The sequence below is a fragment of the Protopterus annectens genome, chromosome 14.part0 (assembly GCF_019279795.1).
Source record: "Protopterus annectens isolate FY-2018-M chromosome 14.part0, PAN1.0, whole genome shotgun sequence".
In the NCBI taxonomy this organism is placed as follows: Eukaryota; Metazoa; Chordata; order Ceratodontiformes; family Protopteridae; genus Protopterus; species Protopterus annectens.
In genome coordinates, this window is record NC_056748.1 from 832,160,904 (window position 1) to 832,188,561 (window position 27,658).

Sequence of the window (27,658 nt, forward strand, 5' to 3'; positions counted from 1 at the left end):
GCAGCAAACATAAAAACTATATACGCTTTCCAAAATGTAATGTATTCCTACAAATAAGAGCACTTACTCTAAATTAATTGCTGCAACCCACATGTGTTACCTATTCTAAAGCTAAGGTTAACCATGCTAATGCGCATGTTAGTCTGTATTTCCACTTAGACTGCAGTCTGTTCTTATGTTGCTGCTTTTTCTGTTCCAGATATAAAAATAACTTGCATGCTTTCAGTAAACATTAGCTTTATTGCACTGGCTCACCCTATAAATTTAACTAAGTATTAAGGCTGCTGGTGACATGACTGATTTTTCATTTATTCATCCCTTTAAAAGAGAATTACATTGTGTCTGACAGATGCACAGAAAAGGTCACTCTCATCACATTTGTTCAAACCTCTTGCAACAAATTTCTTACACCTTCCAAGTTGCTTGCCAGCCAAAAGCAGTTGCTTTGGAAAAAAAAGCAGCTTGTTATTTTGCAAATGCAAGAAAGAACTTCAATTTCTCATGTTTTTCTTTTGTTTTTAAGTGTTTGTAAACTAGATATCCATCTCTGTGAAAGTGATGGAAGTTGCTCTTCTTAATTCTGTGCATAACACGACCAGTACACATTTGTATCACCCCAGCAGCAAAGATAGTAGCATTGTTTTTAATTTTAACTTGCTTCTTTCCAGTCTTATCTTGTTACTGTCTAAAACTTGGATACATTACAATCAAGAGTACTTTCTTACCTTAATATCACTAGTATATTCAGCAGCTACTAATTAAATTCTGTAATTGTCTTATATTAAAAATATATGTAACTGCATACTATACAGGACTAGTTTATGCTCTTAACACAATACCATCCACTTTACATCAGGAAACTTTAATACAAATCTTCAAAAGAACAAAAAGTGTTTTACTTGTAGTCACTCTTTCAGTCCATTCATTGTTCTTCTGAACCTGTGAGAAAAAGTGGGGCCTGTGTTTTACAATTCTTCCACAAGTTTAACACAGCCAACAAACTTCCAGTCTTTTTCATCCACTTCTTTTTGCAAAACCACAGTTCATGTCTAAACTACATGTAGTTTGATTGATTTACAGCTCTCCATCTTATTCACTAAATTAACTTTGTTGCTTGTCTTCTTACTAATCAAATAGATCTTCCAACACCAGACTCTGGTTACAATCCACGGTACCCCTGATTCTTTTGGACAGCTGCTGTTCTTTTACTGACGCTCAAGCATTTTACTTTGGAACAGTGGAAAGGGTTTCACTGAGAAGATATGCCTGTCTGTCTTTCTGTATAGTTAGCACAAAACCAAGTGTACAAAAGTGTTATCATGCTGTTTTCAGTGTGCATACATTATTTAGATATACACATGTGTAGTGGCAGCCCATGTAGAACAAAATGACTACATTTTGACTTTAGAAGCTCCTGCTCTCTGAATAAGTAACAGGATAGCCTCCAGCCTCTAAAAAAAAGTAACAGTATATTTTTCCTTCCTAAATAAGTAACAGAGTATCCTCCTATTCCATGAATAAAGTAACCGGATAGCCTGTCAACAAAGCATTCACTTCACTTCCCTCTGGTGGGATAAGCTTCTAGATCCATCTTAAGAAGTTCATGGACCACGCCCCATTCCAGAGAGTGCCCCTTAAAAACTATACTCACCTGCAGTTTCACTGTAACCTTGCCTGACCCTACCTTCCCTTCATTTATTAATGTCTGTAATTTGTAGGTGCCTGTTTGTGAAAAAAAATGTTTCTTCCCCTTTTTACTTCTGTCTCTCTTTCTGTAATGAATTAAATTACAAGTTCATTTGTCTATCAGGAACACATTCATAAACTGAGATCTAAGGCCAATTACCTCTTATTCTGGACCAAGAAAATCTCATATGGCCTACCTTTATTTGCCACTACTTCAAACAAAAATTCAACTACTGCGCAGACCGTATCAAATAAAATGTGCCATTTTATTAGAAATTCACCTCGGAATAAACACCACTCCCTCACATTAACCAAAGCAAAATAGCTGTCTGTACAAGCCAGAGCCAACCTCCTGCTTGGCTCTCCACTTTTCAAACTGCTCCAAGACGCCCATCTCCTTTAGCAATGATACTCATTGTAGCCAATTCAACCTACAGCCTCAAAAGCCAATCTGCTGGTGGGCATTCACTCCATCCCCCTCCCATAAAGCTACATTGTGTAGATCATAACGTCTCTGTTCTTGTCCCTAAAGTATGGCAGTCTCTCCCTTATGGCCTCGCCTACCACAGAAGTTACCCCAAATTCAGGTCAGAGTTCAGATAGTTTATGATTGGTCAGCACATGCAAATGTCAGGAAGCTGTGAACATTGCTTAAATGTAAGTTTTCCCTTGTGGGTTAACAACCCTTTCTTTTTTTCTGATTACCACCTATCCTGTACCATTTCAGTTAAGTGTGTGCCTTGGGGTCTACTTTAGTTGACCGAAACGCCAGTTCGCTGACACGCAAAACACCGAGACCAAACAACCGAAAACACACAATGCAGAACACCATTACACCGACACACAAAATGTAAACTACACATTACACACAATTACATATCCACTAACCTTAACCCAAACCCTAACCCTAAGGTCCGACACTACCACACTTACCCTACCCGCACCCTAACCCTAACTCACTTAACCCACCCCTAAACCTAAAGTCTGTCACTATCGCACACTTACCCTACCTGCACCCTAACCCTAACTCACTTAACCCACCCTAAAACATAAAGCCCGTCACTATCGCACACTCACCCTACCCGCACCCTAACTCACTTAACCCGCCCCTAAACTACAGTCTGTCACTATCACACACTTACCTTACCTGAACCCTAAGTCCGACACTACCACACACTCACCTTTCCCACACCCTAACCCTAAATCCCTCACTATCGCACACTTACCTGTCCGCTCCCTAACCCTAAATCCCTCACTATCGCACACTTACCGAGTCACGCTCACACGTTGCCCATGTCGGTCTTTCGGCTGTCGGGATTTCACCTTGTCGATCACCTTCGTTTTTGGTCATTTGGTCTCGGTCTTCTGCGTGTCGGTGAACTGGCATTTCGGTCAACTAAAATAGACCCGTGCCTTGCTAACCACTTATACACTTGTCAGTTCACAGACAGTGCTTTCCCTTTAGGAGTGTGTTAAACATCATTAACACAATTGTGTAAAACCCTGTGGAACGTGTAACTATCAATCTTTTATTGTACTTCATTTTCTTTGTACATCTGTTGCTATTCATTTGTATTCATGCCTGTGCATTATTAGTCACATATCTTTTGTATTGTTCCTCTGTTGATATCTGATATTTGTTGTTTTTTTGCTACAGTATTCATTTTATTATGCATATTTTGATATTTGTTTGTTGAGTATCTTTGTTACAGTGTGATTGTAATGTGGGCTGAGTCTGCAGGTGACCATCCTGTGATAAGTGATACCCCATTAACCAGGATTTAAATAAAAATACATAGTAAGGCCTTGCTGAGTCTAATTATGGTGGCTGCCAAAAAAGCAATTCCTAAAAAAATGGAAATCATAGTCTATACTAACTGTACTAGAAGTAGTGAGTATATTAATAGAGATAAAACAACTGGAATTGGGATCTTTAGAAAGGGGTTGGAGCAAATTGCATAGAAAAAATGGGATTTGTGAGAACAATACATACAGAGGATGAATCTTTTGAATTTCTTCAAAAGAAACCTTGACGAGTGGATGGGAAGCAGAAAGTTTACCTTGGGGATCACTTCAGTGGCTCTGCTGGACAGATGCACAGGGAACTAATCTAAGGGGGCGGCGAAAGCCGACACATTCTGGCTAGGCTAATAAATGCCTTCGGGCAGATAGCCTAGTACCAACCTATGAACCTAAATAAAGTAAATAATGGATATAGCGTGTGTTGTGCAACGAGTTTGACTTGTGCACCTTCTGCAGTTAACTTAGTCTTTACAAAGTGTTCCATTTGTACTATGTCCGTTTACCATTTGTTCTCCCTTGTAGTTCATGTTTTTTGGTGTAAAGTTTTGCCATTATTTTACTTTGTGTCTTGATCCTGGGTCCGGACCATGGCTGAAAAGGGTCTTTGGACCATTACTTGATTATGAGATAATTAAGTAAATGTAAATGCTGCCTATTTGTGATGCATGGTTGTTGCACCCTAACATGCTGCAAGACCAAACTTAATTTCATATTTCTCACCTGCCCGTGAATTTGTCTAATATGTTTGCCATGTCCCTTGTAAAAGTTTTGATTTTCTGGTAAATCCTTGAAGATCACAGCGGTCAATAAACCTATATATTAGAGTGTCATAAGTCATATTATTCAGAAAATGCATTATGATAGAAAACATGTTCTTTTAATTTTTTAAGTGAAATAGAGTAATATTTAGAAATCATCCTTGGTTTTGGTACATTGTTTCACCATTTGTTGGCATTGCCCAGTATTCTTGAGCAAAGAAGTTGCGAGCTGTGGCTGAGATCATCTGATTTATTTGTAACCTGATAAGTCTTTTGTGATCATGATGCTTAAAAGTCAACTTTGCAACTAATGGTGGTCTTTAACATTAATCTGTACCAGTTCCTGGTATATTAAATAATGGGGTCAGTGTTGCTGGCTTTGGAATGAACAGCTAATATGCATGAACAAGGTGGGGATAGAAGGGTGAACTTAAGGAGGGATGGAGGAATTAGCTTAAGGGTCAGGCAAATAGTCACTGAGTTTAAGAGCACAACAGGAACAGGTGCATGTTAAGAGGACTAGGGAAAGATTCAGAATGAAAGTGAACTTTATGATGTTGATTTTTATGGACAAACAACACTACTATCCTTCTTATATATTCAGAATTAATGAAGTATCACAACAACATTTTACACCCAAGTGATTCTAAAAAGTATTTTTCTCATAACCTATTTTTACTTATTTATTTTTACTTTGTTGACTGGATAGTTGTATCTTTTTTTAGTCATGACCCAGGGTGTGTGTGTGTGTGTGTGTGTGTGTGTGTGTGTGTGTGTGTGTGTGTGTGTGTGTGTGTGTGTGTGTGTGTGTACACATTAGAGATTTAAATGAGAGTCATTCACTTACAAAAATGAGAGTAGTTTAGACAACAAAAAATCCCAGGTGTAGAAAGCAATTGTTATACAGTGTTGTTCTGTGTTATACACTAAGTGTATCCATTTGTTCTTATGTGTAATACAATATAATTAAGATCCATAACATTGTACAGAGGCAGCATCGTTAACGTTTTGTAATGAACAATCACACAACTGTTTACAGAAACATAATTTTTCCTCTGGAGAGAATTAGTTGAAGGTATTGTGTCTTTAGTTGTACAAAAAGGGGTTAAAAAGGAGAGCTTGACAGATGTGATGATGTAGAGCTTAGTTTCTGTCAAGAAAACCTGCACAACTGCATGTTGTTTTAAAATGTTCCACTAGCTTCTTCCTGAAAAAGAAATACTCTGTAATTTGTGTTCCATGAGAAGGTGGTTCAAATGAGCAAGTGTAATGTTGTTGAGGCTTTTTGTTCTCTGGCTGCACCACTGTCATGACCTCTGAGAGCAATGGGGAGGATGTGAGTTGTACTTGCTGTTCTTAGGTATGGGCAAACATCATTATTCAGGATTTCAAATATAAGCAAGAAAAGAAACAGAATAGATAGTGCTGTAACTGAGAACCAGTTGGCCTTCTGTAATATAACACAGTGATGTTTGGTAGAACTGTTGGCTTAGTGAAGCAAGATGGTGGGGTTTGCGTATTCTAACCTGGGTATGAAAATATAGGTCCCTTGGTAAGGTGATTTGGAATGGGATAAGTCACTTTGAGGAGTGTGGAAACTTTAGCAGGTAGTAGGTCAGTATGGAATTTAAATGGTAGCAGTTGGCCTAAAATAAGGCCAAGGGTCTTGTACGTCCGTACTGAGGCGATTTAATCATCATTTGGCTATTTGGAGTTCTTATCTGTAGAGGGGAGGGTGTGGAAGAGAGTTTGTGGTGTGTTGCATTGTGTACAAAAAACAGAGGATGTCTTTGAAACATACAGTTAATTTGTTACTTGCCAGCCAAGGGAAGAGAAGTCTATTTGAAGTGAAGTGTGGTTTTAAGAAGGTAAACTGAGTTTAGTTAAAAGCAATCTGAAATCAAATTATACTGTCAATGTATTTAAGAACTAAAGTAGATCACTAAGAGCACATCTGTTTTTGGAATGAAAAGTAACTTTGTTTTGCATATTAATCTCTTAACAAAGACTGTACTTATCCCCTGCTTGAAAAAGCAGAATACTTTTGTTGGTTTCCATTCAAGACTGTTTACACAAAGATCAGTGTTATGGGTTAGCAGGTTAATGAGCGGTGAAATAGTGCTTTCCATCCTACTGAACAAATACATTACAGCTCAACAAAGAAATGTGCTTTATAGTACGGTATTGTACATAGGCCTTTTTCTTTGGTAGGAAGGTATTTTGATAGCTATTGCTATATAAAACATTTAAGTTGGTAAAAAAAGGTCAAGTGGGCCTAAGAAATACATTTTCAAAACCAGTGTACTATTTCCAGTGATTTGTTTTCAATACCTGCAAAAGCTGGTTATGTGGAAGTATGTCCTAATCTACAGTACTTCCCACTGGAGATCCCATATATTTATTGGGAATAAGTAACTGCTTTGGTCAGAGAACAAATTAGGATAGTGATATCTAGTTGATATTAATTATTTAAAAAGATAAATGTATTTATTTCTCTCATGATCTGGAAAATATCAAGGCATTATAAAAATAACTGACTTATTTTTGTTATTCATAGGTGACGTAGTAACGCTGGAAGAATCCATTGACACTTCATGGCTACGGGGCAGGAACTGCCGAGGTACTCGTGGGATTTTTCCTACATCATGTGTACAGAAATTGTGTTTGTCTTCCAGGAGCCGCCTTCTGTCAAAACGATCGGTATCCGAGCTACCTGTATATGCCATGGGCCAGGCTCGTGCCCTGATGGGTCTGTCTGCCCTGCTAGAAGAAGAACTGGATTTCAGAGAAGGTGACATAATTACAATTATTGGGATCCCAGAGCAGGGCTGGTTTAAAGGAGAGCTGGATGGTAAGCGAGGTATATTTCCAGAAGGCTTTGTGGAACTTCTAGGTCCTTTGAGGATGGTGGATGACAGTTTGAACCGAGAGAACCTGAGCAATAAGAATGATGTGATAACAGAAACTGAGTCATCTGTGATAGAGGAGGAAGAAGACATTGGTGGGCTTTATGGAACAGCATTGTATGAGTTCCGTGCTATTGAAGAAGGAGAACTAGATTTTGACATTGGGGATCGAATACAGATCATCCGCACATTAGATGATGGTTGGCTGGAAGGAGAAGTTCGTGGCAGGAGAGGCATTTTCCCTTATAGATTTGTGAAGCTTGAGAATTTAGAACAGCAGCAGTCAGATTTTAGTATCACTGATCAACATAAAAATTTCACACATGGTGAAATTCGGAAAGATGAGTTTATGAACAGTACCAAAAAGTTACCACCATTGCAGAACTGGATCACACAGTCTCCAGAGTTTAGTGCCTTTTGCAGAATGGAGACTAAATCTTACACAGGTTCCAAAGCCTTGCAGCATTCAGTTCATCACACAGATGACAATGCTAGATCAAAGTCTTTCAGTAAATCTGATGATCTCCACGAAATTAGATCATATGACACAAGGCAAATCACAGATGCTGCTGCAGCTTCAAACAGTTGCTTCATGGCAACTGACCATGTACCTCCAAAACCACGACTGCCACCACGTCCAAGAAGACCACCTCTATTGTACAGCAAACTGGATACTAATTCTATAATTGTTCAAACACATTTAAAAGTGAATGAAAAGGAGGAAGATGTTGGAGCATCTCTGCCTGTTGCTTGTGGTGTTCTTCCTTTTGAAGACAAGGAGACCTTCACTCCACATGTTGCTCCCAGTCATTGGACACCAGCAGAGAAACACTGTTTTAAAATACCTAAAGAGGAGGATGGTGAAGTACTGAGGCACAGCTCATCTGGAGCTACAAGGATTCCTAAAGAGAATGGCATTTATTCCAAGGGTACTGTTTACCAGGATCTGACAAAGTGGATGGAAGAGTGCAGACTAAAAGAAACTGACAAGAATTGCAGTTTTACCCCATCACCCCATTCTCAGCAGTGGAATTTTAATTTAACATCAGAGTCTCCCACAGCTGACAGTGGCTCAAGCCAGTCCTTAGATTTAGAGTCCAAGCTAACAGAGCAGCTTCAACAGTTTGAACGAAGTCTACCAAGCCCTATACCTGGAGAGTCAAAGAAAGTATCCCGGCATTTTTCTATCCTGGATTATAGCAGCAAGAATGATATTTTACTTGGGTACCCACAGTCTTCATCTCAACAAGGCTCATTAGAAAGAAGGAGAGCCCTGCGGCCTCCACCTCCAAGGCCTAATAGCAGAGGTCATACTTCCCCTGTCCATGAGAGATCAAATAGAGACAAGTCTCCCATATTAATGATCCGACCTTCTCGACCACCCCCTCTTCCACCTCCTTCTGTTCAGAGAAGGACTGCAGCATCTCCAAAGTATGAGCAGAAAGCTGAAGACCAAGCAGAAACTGTCTCCAGTTGGCAGTCTTTGGCACTGGAAGAGCACTCTGATACAGACGAAGTGCATGTCCAACATGAAACTTGTGGGCTGAGGGTAGACCCAGAGGTCACAGTTTCTCCCTTTGAAGCAAGAATTCAAGCAATTGAAAAAGATTTAGAACTGTACAGCAAAACTTGGGAAGAGTTGTCATTGATGCTGGATGGATGTTTAGATGAAACAATCCGATCTGAAACTTTGGAGAACCTGGAGTTTTGCAGTTGTAACATGGAGACTTTAAGGACAGAACTTCAGCAGCTGAAAGGTAGGAAGCATGGAGGTAAATGCATTTGTTACTGAACTGCACTGTTTATATATCTTCTGAAACTTTTTACAGCAAATTGTCTAGTTTGGAAAAGTGAAATAAATCTATTTTTCCCTCCCTACTCATCAGTGTTTCTCCTTCACCATATGTCTTGCACTCCCTGTATGTTATTAATTCTGTAAACTTGTATCTTTTGCCTGACCACCTTCATTGCCTTCTCTACAGACATTTTCCCTTGTTCCTTTCCTTATTTTTCTTTGTTTTGTCTGTCTTATCCTTAGGCAGAAGACAAAAGTAATGCTTCATCTATAAAGATAACTGATTAAGACTTTGGTATGTATTATGTTTTGGAGGTCACATCTGCTGACCACAGTGCAATGACAGTTAAGATATTGGAATTATTTAAGGCTGGTGGTGGGGTAGCTTGCAGTTCATCTCTGAATACACACTTGAATATCATGTCAGGCATCTCTCAGCACCTTCTGGAAATGCATAGATATTTATTGTTATCAGCATGCCTGTTTCCCTTGTTGCCCCGAACAGTGTCAGCTAATGGAATACAGGCATACTTATAACTGTGAATGAGCATATATCTGGTTTTGTTTATTGGCTGTGTCCAGTGTGTGGCCTATGCACAGCAATGTGTGTCATTAGATTTAACCTTGCCAAGCCTGTCTTTGTTATATTTCAGATCTATTGCTGCCAGCCTTAACTTATGTTAATGTTATAGCTGTCACTGCTTTGTAGAGGTAACAAAGAAGGTGTTCATTTTAGGTGACATGAGCTCTAATTATAACCATGGTGGAGATGTAATGTAGAGGAGGACTGAATTTAATTTAGTTACTTGTTTAAGGTAAAGGGAACCTCTTCTTCTCCCCCCTTAAAAAAGTTGTGAAATAAATGTACCGTACGAGAAAGCCTAACGTGGATAAATTCAGGAGATGTATAATAAAATGTCTGTAATATTACAAATGCCTAGAACAACTTTTATGAGGAGGGAATGGCAACTAAAAATATTGGTGTGTTTAAAAAAACGTTTTTATTTTGTTTGTTTAATAAACTTAGTGTCTAGAAATGAGTCTTTGCTTGGGTGACATAGGAGCACACTGTGGTTAAATCACTTACTTAGACTCTCATATTGTACAAGTGCAGATGGAGAGAATCACATCCAGCACTACAGGATCAAGGTATTTTGCATCTTCTAATCTTAACCCTTTGATATGTACTACCAGATTTACAAAAGAGACAAAAAATGTAGGGAAGGAAAGAAAGAAGATGTTAATTGATACAATATGGTGCGTCAAGACTGAAGTAAAAAAAAAAAAATGTAGCACAAATAGACTGAGAAGTTTGCAGCCATCATCTGCAGTCCTATTTTTGTTTCCCTTTATATGCTTGTATTCTTTTTTTCTTCACTTAAGCCAAGTCCCTGCTTGTGTGTTCCATGTACAGGGATCAAGTTTTGTGCTTTGGTTGGTGTTGCTAGTCTCTCAGTTGGTGAGGGCAAGGCGGAGGGGAGTACAGTACTCCCACATAAAGGTTGAAGATGTACCAGCAGATGTCCGTGGGATTCTGTGGTTGAGTTGCATCATTGGATGTTACAGGAGGGTAAAATCATGGTTAATGCATCTAAGTAAATAATTCTGTATTTGGCAGTGGTATAATGCCATATTGAGAAGCTTTGCTGTCCCCACTGGCCCCAAACTGTGGATTAGGTTTAAGGGAGTTGTTGACTTCATGGCTTCTGAGGTCAAGGGACAAGTACCTTTCCCAGGGAAAACATAAAATACATATGTTGAACCCATCCCTCTTGTAGAAACATCAAAAATATAATTTAGCATGCTTATAAATGTAGCAATGCTAGCCACAGAATTAGAAGACCAAGTCATTACTGTTACATGTAGCACTGAAATTTTCTTTAACTATGTTTTACAGAAAGAAAGGAACTGCAGTACCACAGGTATATCAAATAAACTTATTGACACCATATCACATTTCATGGGTGAATAACCAGAAAATTTAGCACTGACACCTATGCAGTGTCAGCATTTAGTCAGCGCATAATATGTGGTATTGAGTGCCGAAACTCAGACAATATTGTAGCATCTTTCAATCCATTCATTGACTGAGAACCAGCTTTATCCTTCATGAGGTCACAGAGATGCTGGAGCATGTCTTGGAAGCTACTGGGTTCAAAGCAGTGAAACCTATTCTAGACATAATGCACAGCCCCACAGACAGACAGACACACACACACACACACACACACACACACACACACACACACACACACACACACACACACACAAATGCAAATTGGCAAATTGGGGAACACCATTTCAACTATTGTACATCTTTGGAAGGTGGGAACAACCAGAAACGTGCATAGAAAACCCACACAGACACAGAGTGGGCATGTAGACTTAAGTGTCTTGTTGTGCCATTAAGGTGCACAGAAACATATTTACCACAAAGTAAATTATAAAGATTTTTGATCATAAAGTGGCTTTTTTAATAAATTTATTACCTTGTGTTGTAGTCTTTACTTTTGAATTCTTATAGATTTTGCTGATGATGTAGGTTCTAGTTTCACTCATAAAGAGAAAGCAAGATGGCTTGCTGGAAGGACAGATAACCGACAGAGGGGTAGCATGTCTAAGAAACACTACCAGAGAGAAACATCACTTTGCTAAATGCATTGAATATGTACAATATCAGCAGATGAAATATTGAGTACACACAGGTAAGGTAAGTGTGGGTTTATGGTACTATACAGATATAATGAAAGTTTGGGCATTAAGAGACTGGAGTGTTGGTAGGTCAGGGTTAGAGTAAGAGTTAAGCAAGTTACAGATGTAGTGTGTGTATGTGTGTGTCTGTGTGTGTGTGTGTGTGTGGTGTGCGTCCAAGACTTTCTTGTGTAGTGGTTGTGTTACTTTAAGGTTCTTGTGTAGTGGTTGTGTTACTTTAAGGTAAGGTTCAGGGTATTCCCCTGCACAACCTTAATACCTGCTCCTGCACTTACCTTAGAAACTGCCTTTTTTAACACTACCACTATCAAAGTGTCTGAATGTGTAGTGGGAGTTTTAGTTATTGGATCATAAAAAGAAACCATTTCTTTTTTGCAATTTTTTGGGGATATGTTGATTTTTCAAAATACGATACCAACACTGATCATCGTGAGCATCAATTCTTGAATCGATATATATCTTTGTTTAGCAGGCATATTTGGTACAAAATTCACTTACTAGAATCATATTTTGTTTAAAAGTAGACCACATACTTTAATCCCACTAAAAATTAACTAAACAAATGCTCAAACCATTCCAGAACAGCAAAAAAAAGCTAAAAGTATTTTTTAAGGGGGGACTACCCCCCTGTTCCCACAATGTTGGGAGACAAGTCCTTCAGCCCCCTAAATTTATACACACACACACACACACACACACACACACACACACACACACACACACACACACACACACACACCAATTCCATGGTTGCTGCATCTCTGGAAAGTAACAAATCTCCCAAATGATCGAATCCTCCATAGTTGCTGCATCTCTGGAAAGTAAACTATCTCCCAAACGATTGAATCTTTCATGGCACACACTTAGAAATTGCACCTGTAGGGATTTCCAATAGATTACAGGAGTTCTTCACTCTGGCACTAATTACTGACTGTGACCCGCAGAAACTAATAAGAACATCACTACTGTTATGAAACATAGGTCAAAAGTATCTGGAGAAATAGCAGACATTCTGCAAAAATCAGCTGTATACATGAACTAATTTCATTTTTCAATGACTCTTCTATTCAGTGGGATTTCTTCTATTTTTCTACCAGTTGTGATTCTCTAATTAACTACTCTACCAAACATACCACAAGTGTGTGTGTGTGTGTGTGTGTGTGTGTGTGTGTGTGTGTGTGTGTGTGTGTGTGTGTATGTATATATTTATATATATATTTTGTGTGTGTGTGTGTGTGTGTATGTATATATTTATATATATATTTTGTGTGTGTATGTATATATATATATATATATATATATATATATATATATATATATATATCTTTATTATATTTATACATGTTATGTATTCCATTCATTTGATTGAAACTCACAATATCGAAATGCTGTTGCTGACTCAAAATATTGAAAATTGCTGGCAATGAGAATTTGCCTAGTATCACTGTTGTGCGATCCTGGAGTTGGTATATAGAAGTTACAGGGGTATTGGGAATAATTTGAGTTTCTGATATTGTGAATTTTCGACATTATGATATAGATCCAGATATAGTAAAACAGTGAAGGAGATGTGTGTGTGTGTGTGTGTGTGTGTGTGTGTGTGTATGTATACACACACACATATATAATACACACATATACATACATATATATATATATATATATATATATATATATATATATATATATACACACATATAATGCACACATATATATGCATATATATATATATATATATATATATATATATATATACATATATATATATATATATAGGGTCTATATTAGAATCTCGACCGCTTAGCTTATCGAAAGCCAAAACGTCGACATCTAAATGGCAAAAGCTTAAAATCACAAACAGCCACTTACACAAATTTTTTCAGTGGGAAAAAATTCACTTGGCCGTCGCAAATTAAAATAAACTTCCAAACCCTAACAAAGTTGGCACCCCCCCTTACTAAATTTACCAACTCTGAGATCACTCTACATTGTGGAAAGAGCAAATTCCCAATAACGGCCAAGCAAATTCTTTCCTGATGAAAAAATTTGCGTAAGTGGCCTTTCGTGATTTTAAGCTTTCGCCATTTAGCGGTCAATGTTTTGGCATTTGACAAGCTGAGTGGTTGAACTTATAATATATAGACTATATATGTATATATATATATATATATATATATATATATATATATATATATATATATATATATATATATATACACACACACACACACACACACACACACACACACACACACACACATATATGTAGGTTACAATCAGGTATTCAAAACGCTGCTTGTGTTGAAGTAGTAATTGTTGCACTGCTTCATCAGTTTCCTTTTGCAGATGTATGTGTGCCTTATTGTGCGATGAGTATTAATGTGTGTGTGTGTGTGTGTGTGTGTGTGTGTGTGTGTGTGTGTGTGTGTGTGTCTGTATTTCAGAATCTTTGTTAGAAGCATGAGTGCTTGTGATGATGTGTCTTTCGGCTTTTCCCAGTTAGGGGTCGCCACAGCGGAACTCCGGTCTGCTAATGATTGGCAGTAGATTTTTATGTGCCGAGTTGCCGGCCCTGATGCACAACCTTCAACGAAGGTACGCCAATTCACGCATGTCTCCACACAGAATACGCTCTAGCTGAGAATCGAACCGGACAACGTCTTACTGTGAGGCGACAACGCTAACGCAGCACCACATGAGTGCGTGTATTTATGATAAATTGGCAAACATCTGTTTGTGAGGGTAGGAGTGCAGAAAATAGCTTATTTGTTAGAATGGAAAAAGATTTTAACAGTCTAGATGTAGAGGATTCTAAGATGAGAAGCAGGTCGATAAGAACTATCAATGTGAAAAACTAAAGAGGTGTAAAAAGCCAGTAAAAACTAACAATCTGAGTAAAATTCAGTCACTATATTGCCTGAATGTCAGCAAAGGAGGAGATTTGAGAAAGTAAGAGAAAATCAACTAGAAAAGGAGAAAAAATGGTGGGGAAGAGTCTTGTAGTTGGTCATCAAAAAGCAGTTTACGTTTCATCTTTGATACAAGAGATGTTTTCCAGTAATTTAAGGGGAAAAATAAATCTAATGCATTCAGAGTTATTTAAAATAAGTGAGAGAATAGAAGAATATATAAAGGCAAATGACAAAAGGCTGGAAGAATACAAGAAGCTTTAAGCAGCTCTTCAGATGAGCTGATAAAACTACAGAAATCAGAGTTTGAAATAAAGGAAAGACTTGGTTAATTATAGGGCTTCTCAAGAAGAATTGTTTAAACAAAAACAGTAGTTAGAAGACAGAGTACAGATGGAAAACCAGAGATTTTCTGCTGTACAAGGGAAACTAGAAGGAATAGATCGCATTCATTTTTATGAAAGTACAAATAAGCAGCAGGACTAATATTCCACAGCATGATTTGTTAGTTGAAGGGCCGAGTATGTCTATGCTCCAAATTTGGCCACAAGAAAGAAGCCATGTTAGAAAACATGCTGTTGACAAAGTTGTAGCAGAAGGGAAAAGTGTTAAAAACTTTGAACACCAGAGTGTTTGTGGAAAATTATTATTCATCATATACCAGGTAGAATAGAAGCAAGTTTACCCTGCAATCAGTATGTTGAGAGGCATGTGTGAGATAGTTACTATATCTGGCTGTCTTTTGAATATTTTTTCCTATAGGATCAAAGAGATGTTTGGATGCATGACAGTTGTGGACTGAATAAAAAATGTTGCCCTGCAAAAGTGAGCAAGAAAGCCAAAAGGGTCTCTCTCTTATTCTGTTGACAGTAACCGCTCACAAGCTTATTTTGTAACACCTGCATCTCTTGTAACTTGTAACCTTTTTATGCTTCTATATACATTGTATAACTATGTTCATTGGAGCTTTTCTCCCTGGGTCTCCACTGAAAAAGGAATTTTTGTCCAGTGGACACTACCCGGTAAACAAGTGTATATAAATAGATAGGTAGATAAATAAAATAAATAAATAACCAAGCTCATAGCGATAACTTACCATTGTTCCAAAGGAAAATGATTGAAAGACAGAAAAAAGTGCAGGAGCTGACTTAAAAAAAAAACAAAAAAAAAGTCCAGACTACCTTGGACATGAACCAGTGATCAGTGCTGGATGATCTAATACCTTGGACTTGAACCAGTGATCAGTGCTGGATGATCTAATACCTTGGACTTGAACCAGTGATCAGTGCTGGGTGATCTAATACCTTGGACTTGAACCAGTGATCAGTGCTGGGTGATCTAGATGATGACGAGGATGGCCAGCAATAATATGAAAGGAGGACGTGAATCGAAGATGTGCAAAACTGTCAGTTCCATGGAATGCAGTTTGGACAAGAGAGCTGTGCTTCTGCAAAAAGTGACTAAAAAGACTGGAAACTTGTTGACTTTTAAATTGTTGGGAAGACTCTAAAGAATAATTCACACTTTGTCATTAATATCCAGAAGGATGATGAAGGTACTGACTAAAGATGTAAGTAAGAAAAATGTATTTAGTAATATGTGTATAATAAATTTCTTGAAGTACACTGCATGTTATATTGTAAAGTAGTTCTGTATAGTATACAGAGGTATTTTAAATGTGAGGTGGGGGGAGTCTCATCATTGACCACTGTTTGTGCTTGTAATATTAAAGTAAGAAAATAGTTTTTCTTCGCTACTATGTATCCAAGGTTTATAGTGAAAAAAGTTAGTCTGGATATTAACAATAGTATATGATCTTTAACTGCTGAGGTGATATAAAAGTATACCAATCATATAATATGTGTATTAAAAGTGTGCTCTGCGGCGCCCTGGGGAGCCACAGCTTCATCACAGGGGCACTGCAAACTAATAAGCTTAGCTGCAAAATAAACCGCGAACAGTTCACAGTTTATTCTGCAGTTAAGCTTATTAGTTTGCGGCGAGTGTGAGTGAATGCAGGAATGAATGGTGTGTGTGTGTGTGTGTGTGTGTGTGTGTGTGTGTGTGTGTGTGTGTGTGTGTGTGTGTGTGTGTGTGAGATAGGGAGAGTGAGAGCGATGTGTGAGTGAATGCAGGTATGAATGAGAAGTGGCTGTGTGCGTGTATGTGTGAGATCGGAAGAGAGCAAAAAATCTGGACAAAGTCTAAAATGATGGGGGGACAAATAGGGACAGATTTTAAATATTGCTCTTACAAATTTAGAAAGTTGATAGAATAATAGCTTTTGCAGTAGCATGATTTCTCTGAAGGATGTGGGGTCTTAAACTCAAATGTTTGTCATTATTTTAATGACTTCAATCCTCAACTATTTGCCAGAAAAGTACAGGGAACACACCAAAAATATGAGCCACAAATCTGGACATTCAATCGCACACACACACACACACACACACACACACACACACACACACACACACACACACACACACACACACACAGTCACTTCCTCATTCATACCTGCATTCACTCACACATTGCTCTCTTTCTGTCTCTCCCGATCAAACACACAGTCACTTCCTTATTCGTACCTGCATTCATTCATACATCGCTGTGTCTGTCACACCCACCTACACATTCATTCATACTTCGCTGTCACTGTCTGTCACACCCACATACCCACTTACGCATTCATTCATACATCGCTCTCCCAATCTCACACCCACATGCCACACACCCACTTACGCATTCATACATCCCTCTCACTCTCCCGATCTCACACACATGCACAGCCACTTCTTCATTCATTCCTGCATTCACTCGCACATCGCTCTCACTCTTCCGAACACACACACACACACACACACACACACACACACACACACACACACACACACACACACACACACACACACACAGCCACTTCTTCATTCATTCCTGCATTCACTATCCCGATCTCACACACACACACACACACACACACACACACACACACACACACACACACACACACACACATCTACTTCTTCATTTCTGTATTCACTCTCACATCGTTCTCACTCTCACGATCTCTCTCTCACACACACACACACACACACACACACACACACACACACACACACACACACACACTTCTTCATTCATTCCTGCATTCACTCACACATCGCTGTCACTCTCCCGATCTCACACACGAACAGAACCACATCTTCATTCATTCCTTCATTCACTCACACATCGCTCTCTGTCCCGATCTCACACACACACAGCCACTTCTTCATTCATTCCTGCATTCACTCACACATCGCACTCACTCTCCCAATTTCACACACACACACACACACACACACACACACACACACACACACACACACACACACACACACACACACTCTTTTGCTTTCATGCACACATTCACTCACACACGCAGACAGACACACACTCATACAGGCATTCACTTACCTGCAATCAGCTGCTGCTGCTCGCGGCACCCCTGTGAGGATGCCGCTGTGCACAATTTGGGAACCACTGGTCTATTTTATTGAAAGCTTTGAAACCTATGCAAACACTATTTCAGATCTTACACCAGTAAAGACCAAAATAAATATACTGGGCAATGAAGTAAAAATGATACCTAACAAATTCTTAAAAATTGCTGCTCCATGCATTGCATATCCTATCTCAATGTTAATCAATCATTCTATCTCTGAACAATATGTGCCCCTTCTATGGAAATTTGCTCACATCATCCCCCTCCACAAGGGTGGACCCTCCAGAGAAATCTCAAACTACTGCCTCATAGCTATCCTCCCACCCTTAGCAAAAATCCTAGGAAAAATGCATTCAACTTCAACTACTAAACCACCTGACCACCAACAACCTTCTATCAGATTCCCAGCATGGTTTTAGACCCAAGTATAGTACTAGCACAGCCTTATTAGCCTTCACCAATACCATTCACCACCTAATGAACAGTGGACAACTAGTATTGGTAGTATTCTAGACATGTCAAAAGCCTTTGACACCATCTCCCACCAGCTACTTCTAAACATACTTGGTACATACAGCCTCAGTCCAGCACCCCTGTCTTGGTTTCTCAGTTATTTCTCTAACCGTCAACAGGCTACTAAATGGGAAAACAAACTCTCCTCTCCACTACCAGTGACCACTGGGGTACACCAAGGATCTGTACTTGGCCCCCTTCTGTTTATCATATTTACTAATGAACTTAATACAGCTACCCAACTGGCAACTACCATACGATATGCTAATGACACTTCCCTTATCTGCTCTGGCCCTTCCCCACAAAAACTAATAGAAAAAATGCAGAAAGCTTTTCTAGAAGTAGAATACTTTTTTAACAAACCACCAACTCATTCTAAATCCAAATTAGACAAAATTAATAATCTTCTCAAACAAAACTACCAAATCTAATTGCCCATCCCTCTACATCCACTCCTCAAATGGTACCAGAATTGAGCCTTCAAACAAGGCCAAACTGCTAGATGTCACAATAGATGACCATCTCAGATTTGATATTCACATCTCTCAAACCATCAAAAATGTCACCTCCAAACTAGGTGCCCTCTACATTGCCAAACCATACCTAAGTCCTCAAGCCAGGCTTGCCACTGCTAGGTCACAACTACTATCCACACTTCTCTACTGCTCACATATCTTTACTAACTTACGTAAGAGAGAGAGAGAGATCTGCACAACCTTGAATCCTGCTATAATAAAATTATAAAGTTTGCCACTGACCATCCCCATAAAACCAACCATTGCTCCGCTCTTCTTCAGCTCAACTGGCTAGAACTCCCTAACCTATTAACCTTAAACCAACTAACCCTAGCACACAAAATCACACACAATCCACATAGCTGCCCAGCATTCGCATCCTTACTCAAACTACAAGTGAACAATAGGCCCCTTAGATCTTCCAGTAAGCCATTACCCAAAATAACAGTCACATAACTACCATGGTGACTCCCTCTACTCAAAGTAGCCAAGTCCTGGAATGCTCTTCCAGTAAGCTTACAATGCAGCCTTTGTTTCTCAACATTTAAAAATAGATTAAAGGAACATCTAAAAAGCTACTGGCTCTGCCCTTGTTCTCCACCAGGATAACCACTCTCCCTTATGCTCTTTTATACCCATACTTTACAGTTTTCTTCTATTACAGCTCCTATAGTATACTTTTCTCCCCTCTGTCTGCATCCTCACAGCTTTTTTCATTTTTCATAAGCAAAATATTTTTCTTAACTAAGTTGCATACCCCACAGCCTAGGCCTGATCATTGCTTGTTATCAGCTAATAATTCCTGTTCAATGGAGTGCACTTTAAAGCTATTTTTTTCTACAAAGAAAATTACCAATGAATCATTTTTATTTGTAAAATTTCGATACACATAGTAAAACACTTATGTTTTTAGTTAATGTAGTAATGTAGATGTCTGTTAATGCAGTACTGTAGATTGTTTCTTTCTTTGTTTCTGTTCTGTATTGTTTATGTGTGGAGCCTTTCTCCCCAGGTCTTCAATGAAAACGGGCCATCAGCCCAGTTGGACACTACCCGATAAACAAATATAAATAAATAAATACACTGGCACTTTTTTACATATCTGTTAAAAAGGTAGAATTTAAGAAATGTTTATGTAGCTGCTAAAAAGAGTAGAATTTAATAAATGGATAGTGGAAATTATTCAAGAGTTATTAGGAAAGATAGAAATTTCTTCATAAGGGATAGCTAGGGAATGGGATAAATAAGAGAGAAAGAGATATGGGAAAGAAGTAACAGGAGTTATTTAGAGGAGTTTTCAAAGGTCCTAAGTATGGCAAAAGGGAGTCTCGCAGAACAAGAAGTAGAGCAACTGTTACGTGCCAAAGGGAAAATAATGGTGTATTTGGATAATTTGCATGATTTTTAAAGGATTGTTGATAAATACTTTTGGCAACCGAAAGTAAAAAGGGTTGTTGCCAGATATAGGGAGCCTATGAAAAATAGCCAGCAACCCCATAGCAGTATTAGAGATATTTTGGAAATTCTAAGGAAATTTGTATATAAACTGAGGAAAGTGGAAACTAAGAAAAGGCACAAATGGAAATATTTATGGAAGACTTACCTATGCAAAGGATAGAGGAAGATGAGTCTCAAGATAGTTAATTGGTAGGATAGGAAGGGCGAAGTAAAAACAGTGAGTATAATCAATCAAGAGAGAAGTTTCCAAGAACAGATGGTATTCTTGAGGAAGTTTGGAAATTAGGAAAGGAGAAAAATGATAAAAATCTGGAAGGTTTTGTTTAACAAGGGGAGCCAGCACTGTGATGTAGAGGAATAGAGCCCTAACTACATCTCAGGTGACTCAGGTTCGATTAGCAGCTCAGCCGTCTGAGGCACTAGTAGGGAGTGATGGGTGTGCTCATTCCATGGTGGACACATGCGAGTTGCTCCCTAAGGAGAAGAGTGCTGTATAGAAAAGAATAGTTTTTGGACACAAGTAGGCAAGCACATGGGAGGGGTGTGGATGCAAGAATGGACCATAAATAACCTCCTTTGGCAGAAACAGTTGCAGTTATAACTCCACAGAATGCCCTTAACATCCACACTGGCCACAGCTGACCTAGAAGAAAGTCCAATTTGCAAGAAGGCAATGGTAGACCTGGCAGTGAATGAGGTCCTATGATGTCCAGAAAGAGTAAAGCACTTGGGGTAGGGAGTATTTTAAAAGGGGGGGAGACAGTACCACCATCATGAAATAAGGTTGTGGTGGCTGTATTATTCAAAAGGTAAAGATCCTTCAGATCCAGCTTAATGCAAACCAATGTCAATTTTAAACCATGATTTTAAAGCGGCTATGTCTATACTAGCTAAGAGAATGGTAAAGTTGTTGCTAAGAATGATAGCAGTGGTGGATTTGATGGGGGACTAGGGGAGCTAAATCTCCCCCCATTAACACTTACCTCTTAAGTGCTCTATATTGCTCAGTATTAGGTCACTTCACAAGTTTCTGATTCCCCATCCATTTTTTTTAATATATGGAGCAGCATAGGATCAGCTGGTAAATAATACCCCATGCATGAAAGGAGGTCAGTGGTCATCGGTCACATCACATACCATTTGTGTGGCTCACTTGTTGCTAAACTGAGTGAGCCGAGATGAAGTAGGTATAAACATTTTAACTAAGCAGTGTCACTGCATGTGTGAGAACTAATCATTTTCAAAAGATGTTCTAAGTTGCTGATTCTCTCTGTACTACTGCTGGTTCCCACATTAATGACAAACAGGTGCGTGCTGGCTTTCTGATATGCATCTCAACCATTTGTATACTATTTCTGGAAAATAACTGATTTTTAAAGATCTAATAGACTGCTATCGCTTTAACACATACATTTGCTTCCTTCTCGTTACCGTTGTGTCATCAGTCTGTACTCACAGACGTTATTGGAGCTGCAACTGCAGTTGCTCATATGTGACTGCAAAGGCAGGCAAGAGGATGTAGAAAGTGTTTTAGTTTTAGTAAATCAGATCATCATCATGGTACAGTTCAATGCTCAATACTGGCTTTAAATACATGATGTATATCTACATGACATATATACATGAATGAATGTGACCAGAACCCAGACAGGGAGGCAGTGCTCTGGTCAGTTGAGTTTTTCAGTCAGATGTTATGCAAGTGGAGGATGAGAGTCAAACAAAGGGCTGCATGATAAAAGCCATTAGCAGCTCTAATCTTTTGCAGTCTAGAACCGTCAACGTGCAAGCACACGCACAAAAAAAAATTGTTTAACGTCAATTGTTCCCTGATCCTGTTTGCAGTCATTTATTCATTCATTCATTCATTCATTCATTCTAGGTCATGCCCAGTGTCTTTACCTAGACAACCTCTATTTATCCTATCAGCAACTGCCCTATGTTTACCTTACGTTGTCTACCTTCCTTTGCTTTCTTAAGGACGGCTGGCATTATGTGTACTTGTTGCTGCTCAAAGATTTTAGTTGCTTTAAAAATCAGTGGCTACCAAATTAGAATCAAATACAATTAGATTTCGGTATTGGGAAGGGGAGGCACCTTTGTTTATTATCCGCCCTCTTGTTTTTATCATTTTCATTGCAAGTTTTCTGCTTTTACATTAAATTTGTTGTATGGCTTTTATCCAGTCAGTCATTGATTTTATGTAGTCATGGCAGACACAATTTTCAAAAGTTAGAATTCCTCAGTTTTTAACGGAGGTCAGACTGCCTATCACTGTTTGTTTCCTTGTTAGATTTTGATTTGTTCCACCTCTATTCGCTTACTGTGTGACTCTGAGAAACTCTCTTAGTCACAAATTCCTCCTAGGTTGCTCTTGAAAAGGGACACCTGTCCAGTGTGCTTACCTAGTTAACAAATGAATAAAAATAGCTCATTAATTGCAGTTTTTAGTCTTGCCCTTCTGTAGTCACGATTTCAAGCCGTATATTAAATTCTAAAATGTTTTCATCAATGTATAGAAGGAAACCTTTAAATGTAATGAGAGACAGCAGTGGGGTGCCACAAGTTTCCTGTTTCATCAGTGTGATACGTATAAGTAATACAGCTGAAGACTGAATGCTGAGATTAGTTTCATACAATTAATATATTTTATAAGATTTTCTTTTAACTCGTTTATAGTATCTTCAGCTATTTCTGTCCTCATAACCTGTTCTTGCTTTTCTTTTGATACTGTTTTGAATGTATGCAGGTATGCAGAATGACAGTGAATGCCATTCTGTAATATTATCGGTTCAGTAGTGAAAACCCGGATCTTTCATGAACAGCAATCAAACCCTTAGAGACAAGTGCTCACTGCATTCAGCTTCAGACAGCTGCAGCAAAACGTAAATGAAAATGCATGTTGATTGACACTCTTCAGTGAAAAAATGCATTTCTTATGTGAAAATGGCCTAATCTGTTTAACCAGTCTGCAAACCATTTCAGGAGCTTACTCATGGAAGGCTAAAATAACACCGGTGTGCATTAGCATTTGGTTTGGTCCTTTAAGCTTTATCTCATTCTTCTGGAGTCACATTAGGCTTAACATTAATATATTAAATGTGTTTTGTTGTTAATACTTGATACTGTTTAAGTTCTTAACTGAAATGATTCTTTAGGTCACTGAGCAGTTATCGGTAGTAGTTCCTTGCCATTATTTATCGTAATATGTAGACCATAGATAGTGTATAAACTGCAAAATGTTTTAAATATGTGGTTTGATTTTTGGTGTCCTGCGTACTGCTGCAGGTCTCTTATAGGTTCATAGGTAGGTACTAGGCTATCGGCCCTGGGGCCTATATAAGCCTAGCCAAAAAGTTCCCTGGCTTTCGCCACCCAAGAAAGTTATTTTCCTGCGCCCCTGTCTAGCAGAGCCACAGAAGTGATCCCTAGGGTGAATTTCCTATTTCCCATCCAATTGTCGAGATTTTTCTTAGAGGGATAATGAGGAGCTTTGCTTGACATGAATGGGTAGTCTGTTCCAGAGCGTGGGAAGTCTCTGGGGCAGGAATCAATCCCTCCAGCATGTTCTGTTTATTGTGGTGGCAAGGTTAAGGTCCCTGGAGCGTGTGGCTCAGAGGGATTGGGGTTTCTTTGTGTACCATGGCCAACAGATCTGGGTTTGACATAGCTTTGTATGTTAGGCAGAGGTTGCATCTGAGTAGGCGATAAGCGACGGAGCAGAGCTGGAGTTTTTTGAGACTGTCTGCTTATGGCATCTGTTTGAGGTTGGTAATCCTCTTAGTGAGGTATTTCTGTGGCCTTTCTAGTTGCTGTAGATGTTTTGCGAGGTACATGCCAAACGGGGCGTTGTACTTTATAATGGGTCTGATGAGGGATGAGTAGAGAGGAACAATGACCTCTTTTTTTCTGGAGGTCAACCCCTTTCTGATGATGTGTGCCACGTAGAAGGATTTCCTAACTACTGTCGCAATGTGATTATCAAAGGAGAGACTACTGTCCACCTGTCTCCCAAGGTCTCTTATCACACTTTTGGTGTTTAGTAGGCTACCGCCTATGTGGTAGTTCATGGGTACAGTGTTTTTCCCAAAGGGGATGACAGTGCACTTCTTGGCATTGAGCTTGAGGCCATGACTTTGACACCAAGCATCAGTCTCAGTGAGGCCCCTTTGTAGAATGTCCACATCATTAAGTGATTCTGTTATGGCATCTAGTTTGCAGTCGTCTGCGAACTTTGTTAGCCAAAGACCTGCTGTATTAGCCTGGACTTCTGAGAAGTAGATGCCAAACAGGAGAGGACCCAGGACTGAGCCCTGCGGTACTCCACTTGTCACTGGTCTGAAGATGGATTTGGAGTCGGCTACTTTCACTGTGTGGGTTCTGCCAGTGAGCCAGTTGGCCACCCATCTTGTGACATAGAGATTTATGCCCAGTCTAGTGAGTTTATCTATAATTCCAGAGTGTGGAATGGTGTCTAAAGCCTTGGCAAGGTCAAGATAGCCTGTGTGCACCACCTTACCCTCGTCCACAGCTCTGGTGACTGCTTCAAAGTCAGTCAGGTTTAGGAGACATGACCTACCTTTTACAAACCCCAACTGAGTGGGGTCCGGAGTTTGAAGGTTACCTGTGTCCTTGTTTATAAACTCCAAGATGATACGTTCCATGGCCTTGCAGACCAGGCTCGTTAGACTAATGGGGTGGTAGTTTCCAGGGTCTGTGGTGCCACCCCCTTTGTGGAGTGAGATAACTATCACTGTGCGCCATTCAGTAGGCACAAAGCCTGAAGTGAGGCTATGATTGAACATGGTACTTAGGTGGAGTGCCAGTTTGTTCTGTAGTTCGTGCAGAATGCAGCCTGGGATGTTGTCAGGTCCCATGGATGCTGTGTTCTTGGCTTTGGAGAGTGCGGTCTTTACTTGTGCAGCTGTGATTACAGGAGCCTTGCATTCTTCCATTATACTGATGGGCCCTTTTGGGGATGGGGGGGTGAAGTTTGCACTGAGCCTATCTGCTAGGATGTTGGCAATAACAGTTGGTTCTGTATATTTAGTGCAATTGTGCTGTAGCTCAGAGCAGAAGATCTGAGTGTTGCCATTGAGATTCTTGATGTAGCTGTAGAATGCTTTGTGGATGTCTTTAGAATCTGTGGCAGTTTGATTTTCGTAACTAGCTTTGGAGTATTTTATGAGGATCTCAGCTTCTTACTGAGGCTGACCAGGGAGTTCCTGCAATCAGGGGATTTTACTCTTTTTTGCAACAGCTTCTTCCTTCTGTTGTAGAGTTGGTTTATGGCAGGGGGAACCACCAGATTGGCTTCCTTTTTTTGGAGGATAGCGTCTTAGTTCTGTTGGGGATGGCACGATCCATGCACTTGTGTTTGTGCTTATACAGTGCATTTGTATAGCCTCAACCTTTATCCATTTCCTATCTGCCGAACTTCTTACAAGCTCGTGGATTGCCATTTAACTTTTCTGCTTTAGTAGATGAACCCCAAGGGTATGATGTGCCATTTTTTACATGTGTCTTTGTGCTGGCTGACTGGCAACAATGCCAAATGTTTGTTGCCCAACTCTGATCTTTTTGCTTGGCCTCTGTCGCTCTGTGACACTGAAGTTTGCCCTTTGCAATATCTGTTAGTCAGGATCCATTGGTCAAGATTTCCTTGTGACGGAAAAGCAGAGTCTCTTGTGGCGCCCAGCAATCCTGACCTGCCTGGGACACCATTTGTGACAGGCAGTTTGCATAACATGATGCCTTAAACTCCATGTCGAGGTTTTCTGTTTCAATGCTTGTGGCTGTATTTGATTGAGATGACTGGGTTTAGAAGTAAGCTGATGAGTTCATCAATGCCCTTTGCCTGGGCGGTGGTAAAAAGGACTGTGCAAGAAGCTTGTATTAAAGCTGGACTGCCTTTCTGTCTCAATGGCTTTGGATCCAAGTAAAAAGTCAATTTGGTAATGCAGGTATCCTTGATTGGGGATCCCTTTCCAGGTTGATCCAAGATGTGAAGCCCGGGAGTAAATGGGTGGGAATGGGGTGATGGCTTCCATGGCCTTGCAGGGAGGGCTTGCCGGGTTGGGCAACTGCTGTGTGATCTCGGTGTGGTTTAATTCCTGTGGTACGTAGTCCTAACTGTGCGCTACCATGCTTATGTAATCAGTGGTGACTGTTTATTTGCTGCAGCTGTGTGGTCTGTTCAGGCAATTTGGATGGCTGCCATGGAGTTGGATAGGACACCAGTCAGAGCTAGGTTATGCTTTGGTTTTTGCCAATTTCAGGGTCTGAACTTGGGTGTTAGATAGGTTAGGGGGTCTTTCTGGCATTTAACCCTCATTCTCTCCTTGTGCTTCAGGGAGAAGTTAGCACTGAACCTTTCAGTCAGGCACCACCCTTATGTCGCTCTTTGACTTTAATTGGCATCATTTTGAACTAATTTGAGCTTTTTTGTACTTTTCCTCCTTTTGTTTCTACTTTAGCTCATCAAGTTAGTGAGACCTGGTTTTTTACTTTAATTGATTTTCTCTCTCAATTTATTGCTTGATTGCTCTGTTGTTGAGTTGCCTGTTTTAGACCAGTTAGGTGTTATTTTGTAAGGATTTTGCTCTATTTTGCTTGGTTTTGTTTTCAATGATACCAGTTTGTTTTTGCTGCATAGCCTGTTAGCTGCTTGATTCAAGCTGTAGAGTCTTTTTTTCATGCATGATCAGGGTATCCATTTCGCCCTGCAGGTGCAAGTTCCAGTGGCTTGAGAAGTGATTGAGCTGCTTGAAGCTGGTTTTTTATTTTGCCTGGTCTTTTGTCTTTCTTTTTGAGTCTTCAGGAGGTAGTGTGTGGCCACTCCTCACCAGTGTAGTTTGGGGGTGAGACTTTGCAGTGAGGCCTATACTTCTGGTGTTGAACATTGTGTAGTATGTTTGGTCCTCTTGTGGGGATGGTGACTTTTCTCTCCTCTTGACATTGTTTTTTGCACCATGATGATGGTTTTTTAATCGTTTTAGTTGCTTGTGGGGTGGTGAGTAGTTTGATTATGAGTTTGATTTTATGAATTTCATTAATCAATTTTGCTAGGTGTGTCGGGCTAGATATGTTTGAATTGATGTTGCCTTAATTGGTTCCTGAGTT

At 39.5% G+C, this 27,658-nt stretch overlaps 1 protein-coding gene across 8 annotated transcripts in view; it reads left to right on the top strand.

Moving 5' to 3' along the window:
- Positions 1-27,658, top strand: part of LOC122789279 (dynamin binding protein) — a 1,317,438-nt gene that overhangs the window by 603,448 nt on the left and 686,332 nt on the right. For all 8 annotated transcript variants that reach the window (XM_044056581.1, XM_044056587.1, XM_044056586.1 and 5 more), the window contains one exon: positions 6,805-8,910. In XM_044056581.1, coding sequence (XP_043912516.1) covers positions 6,805-8,910 — 2,106 coding nt within the window. The remainder of the gene's footprint in view (positions 1-6,804; positions 8,911-27,658) is intronic.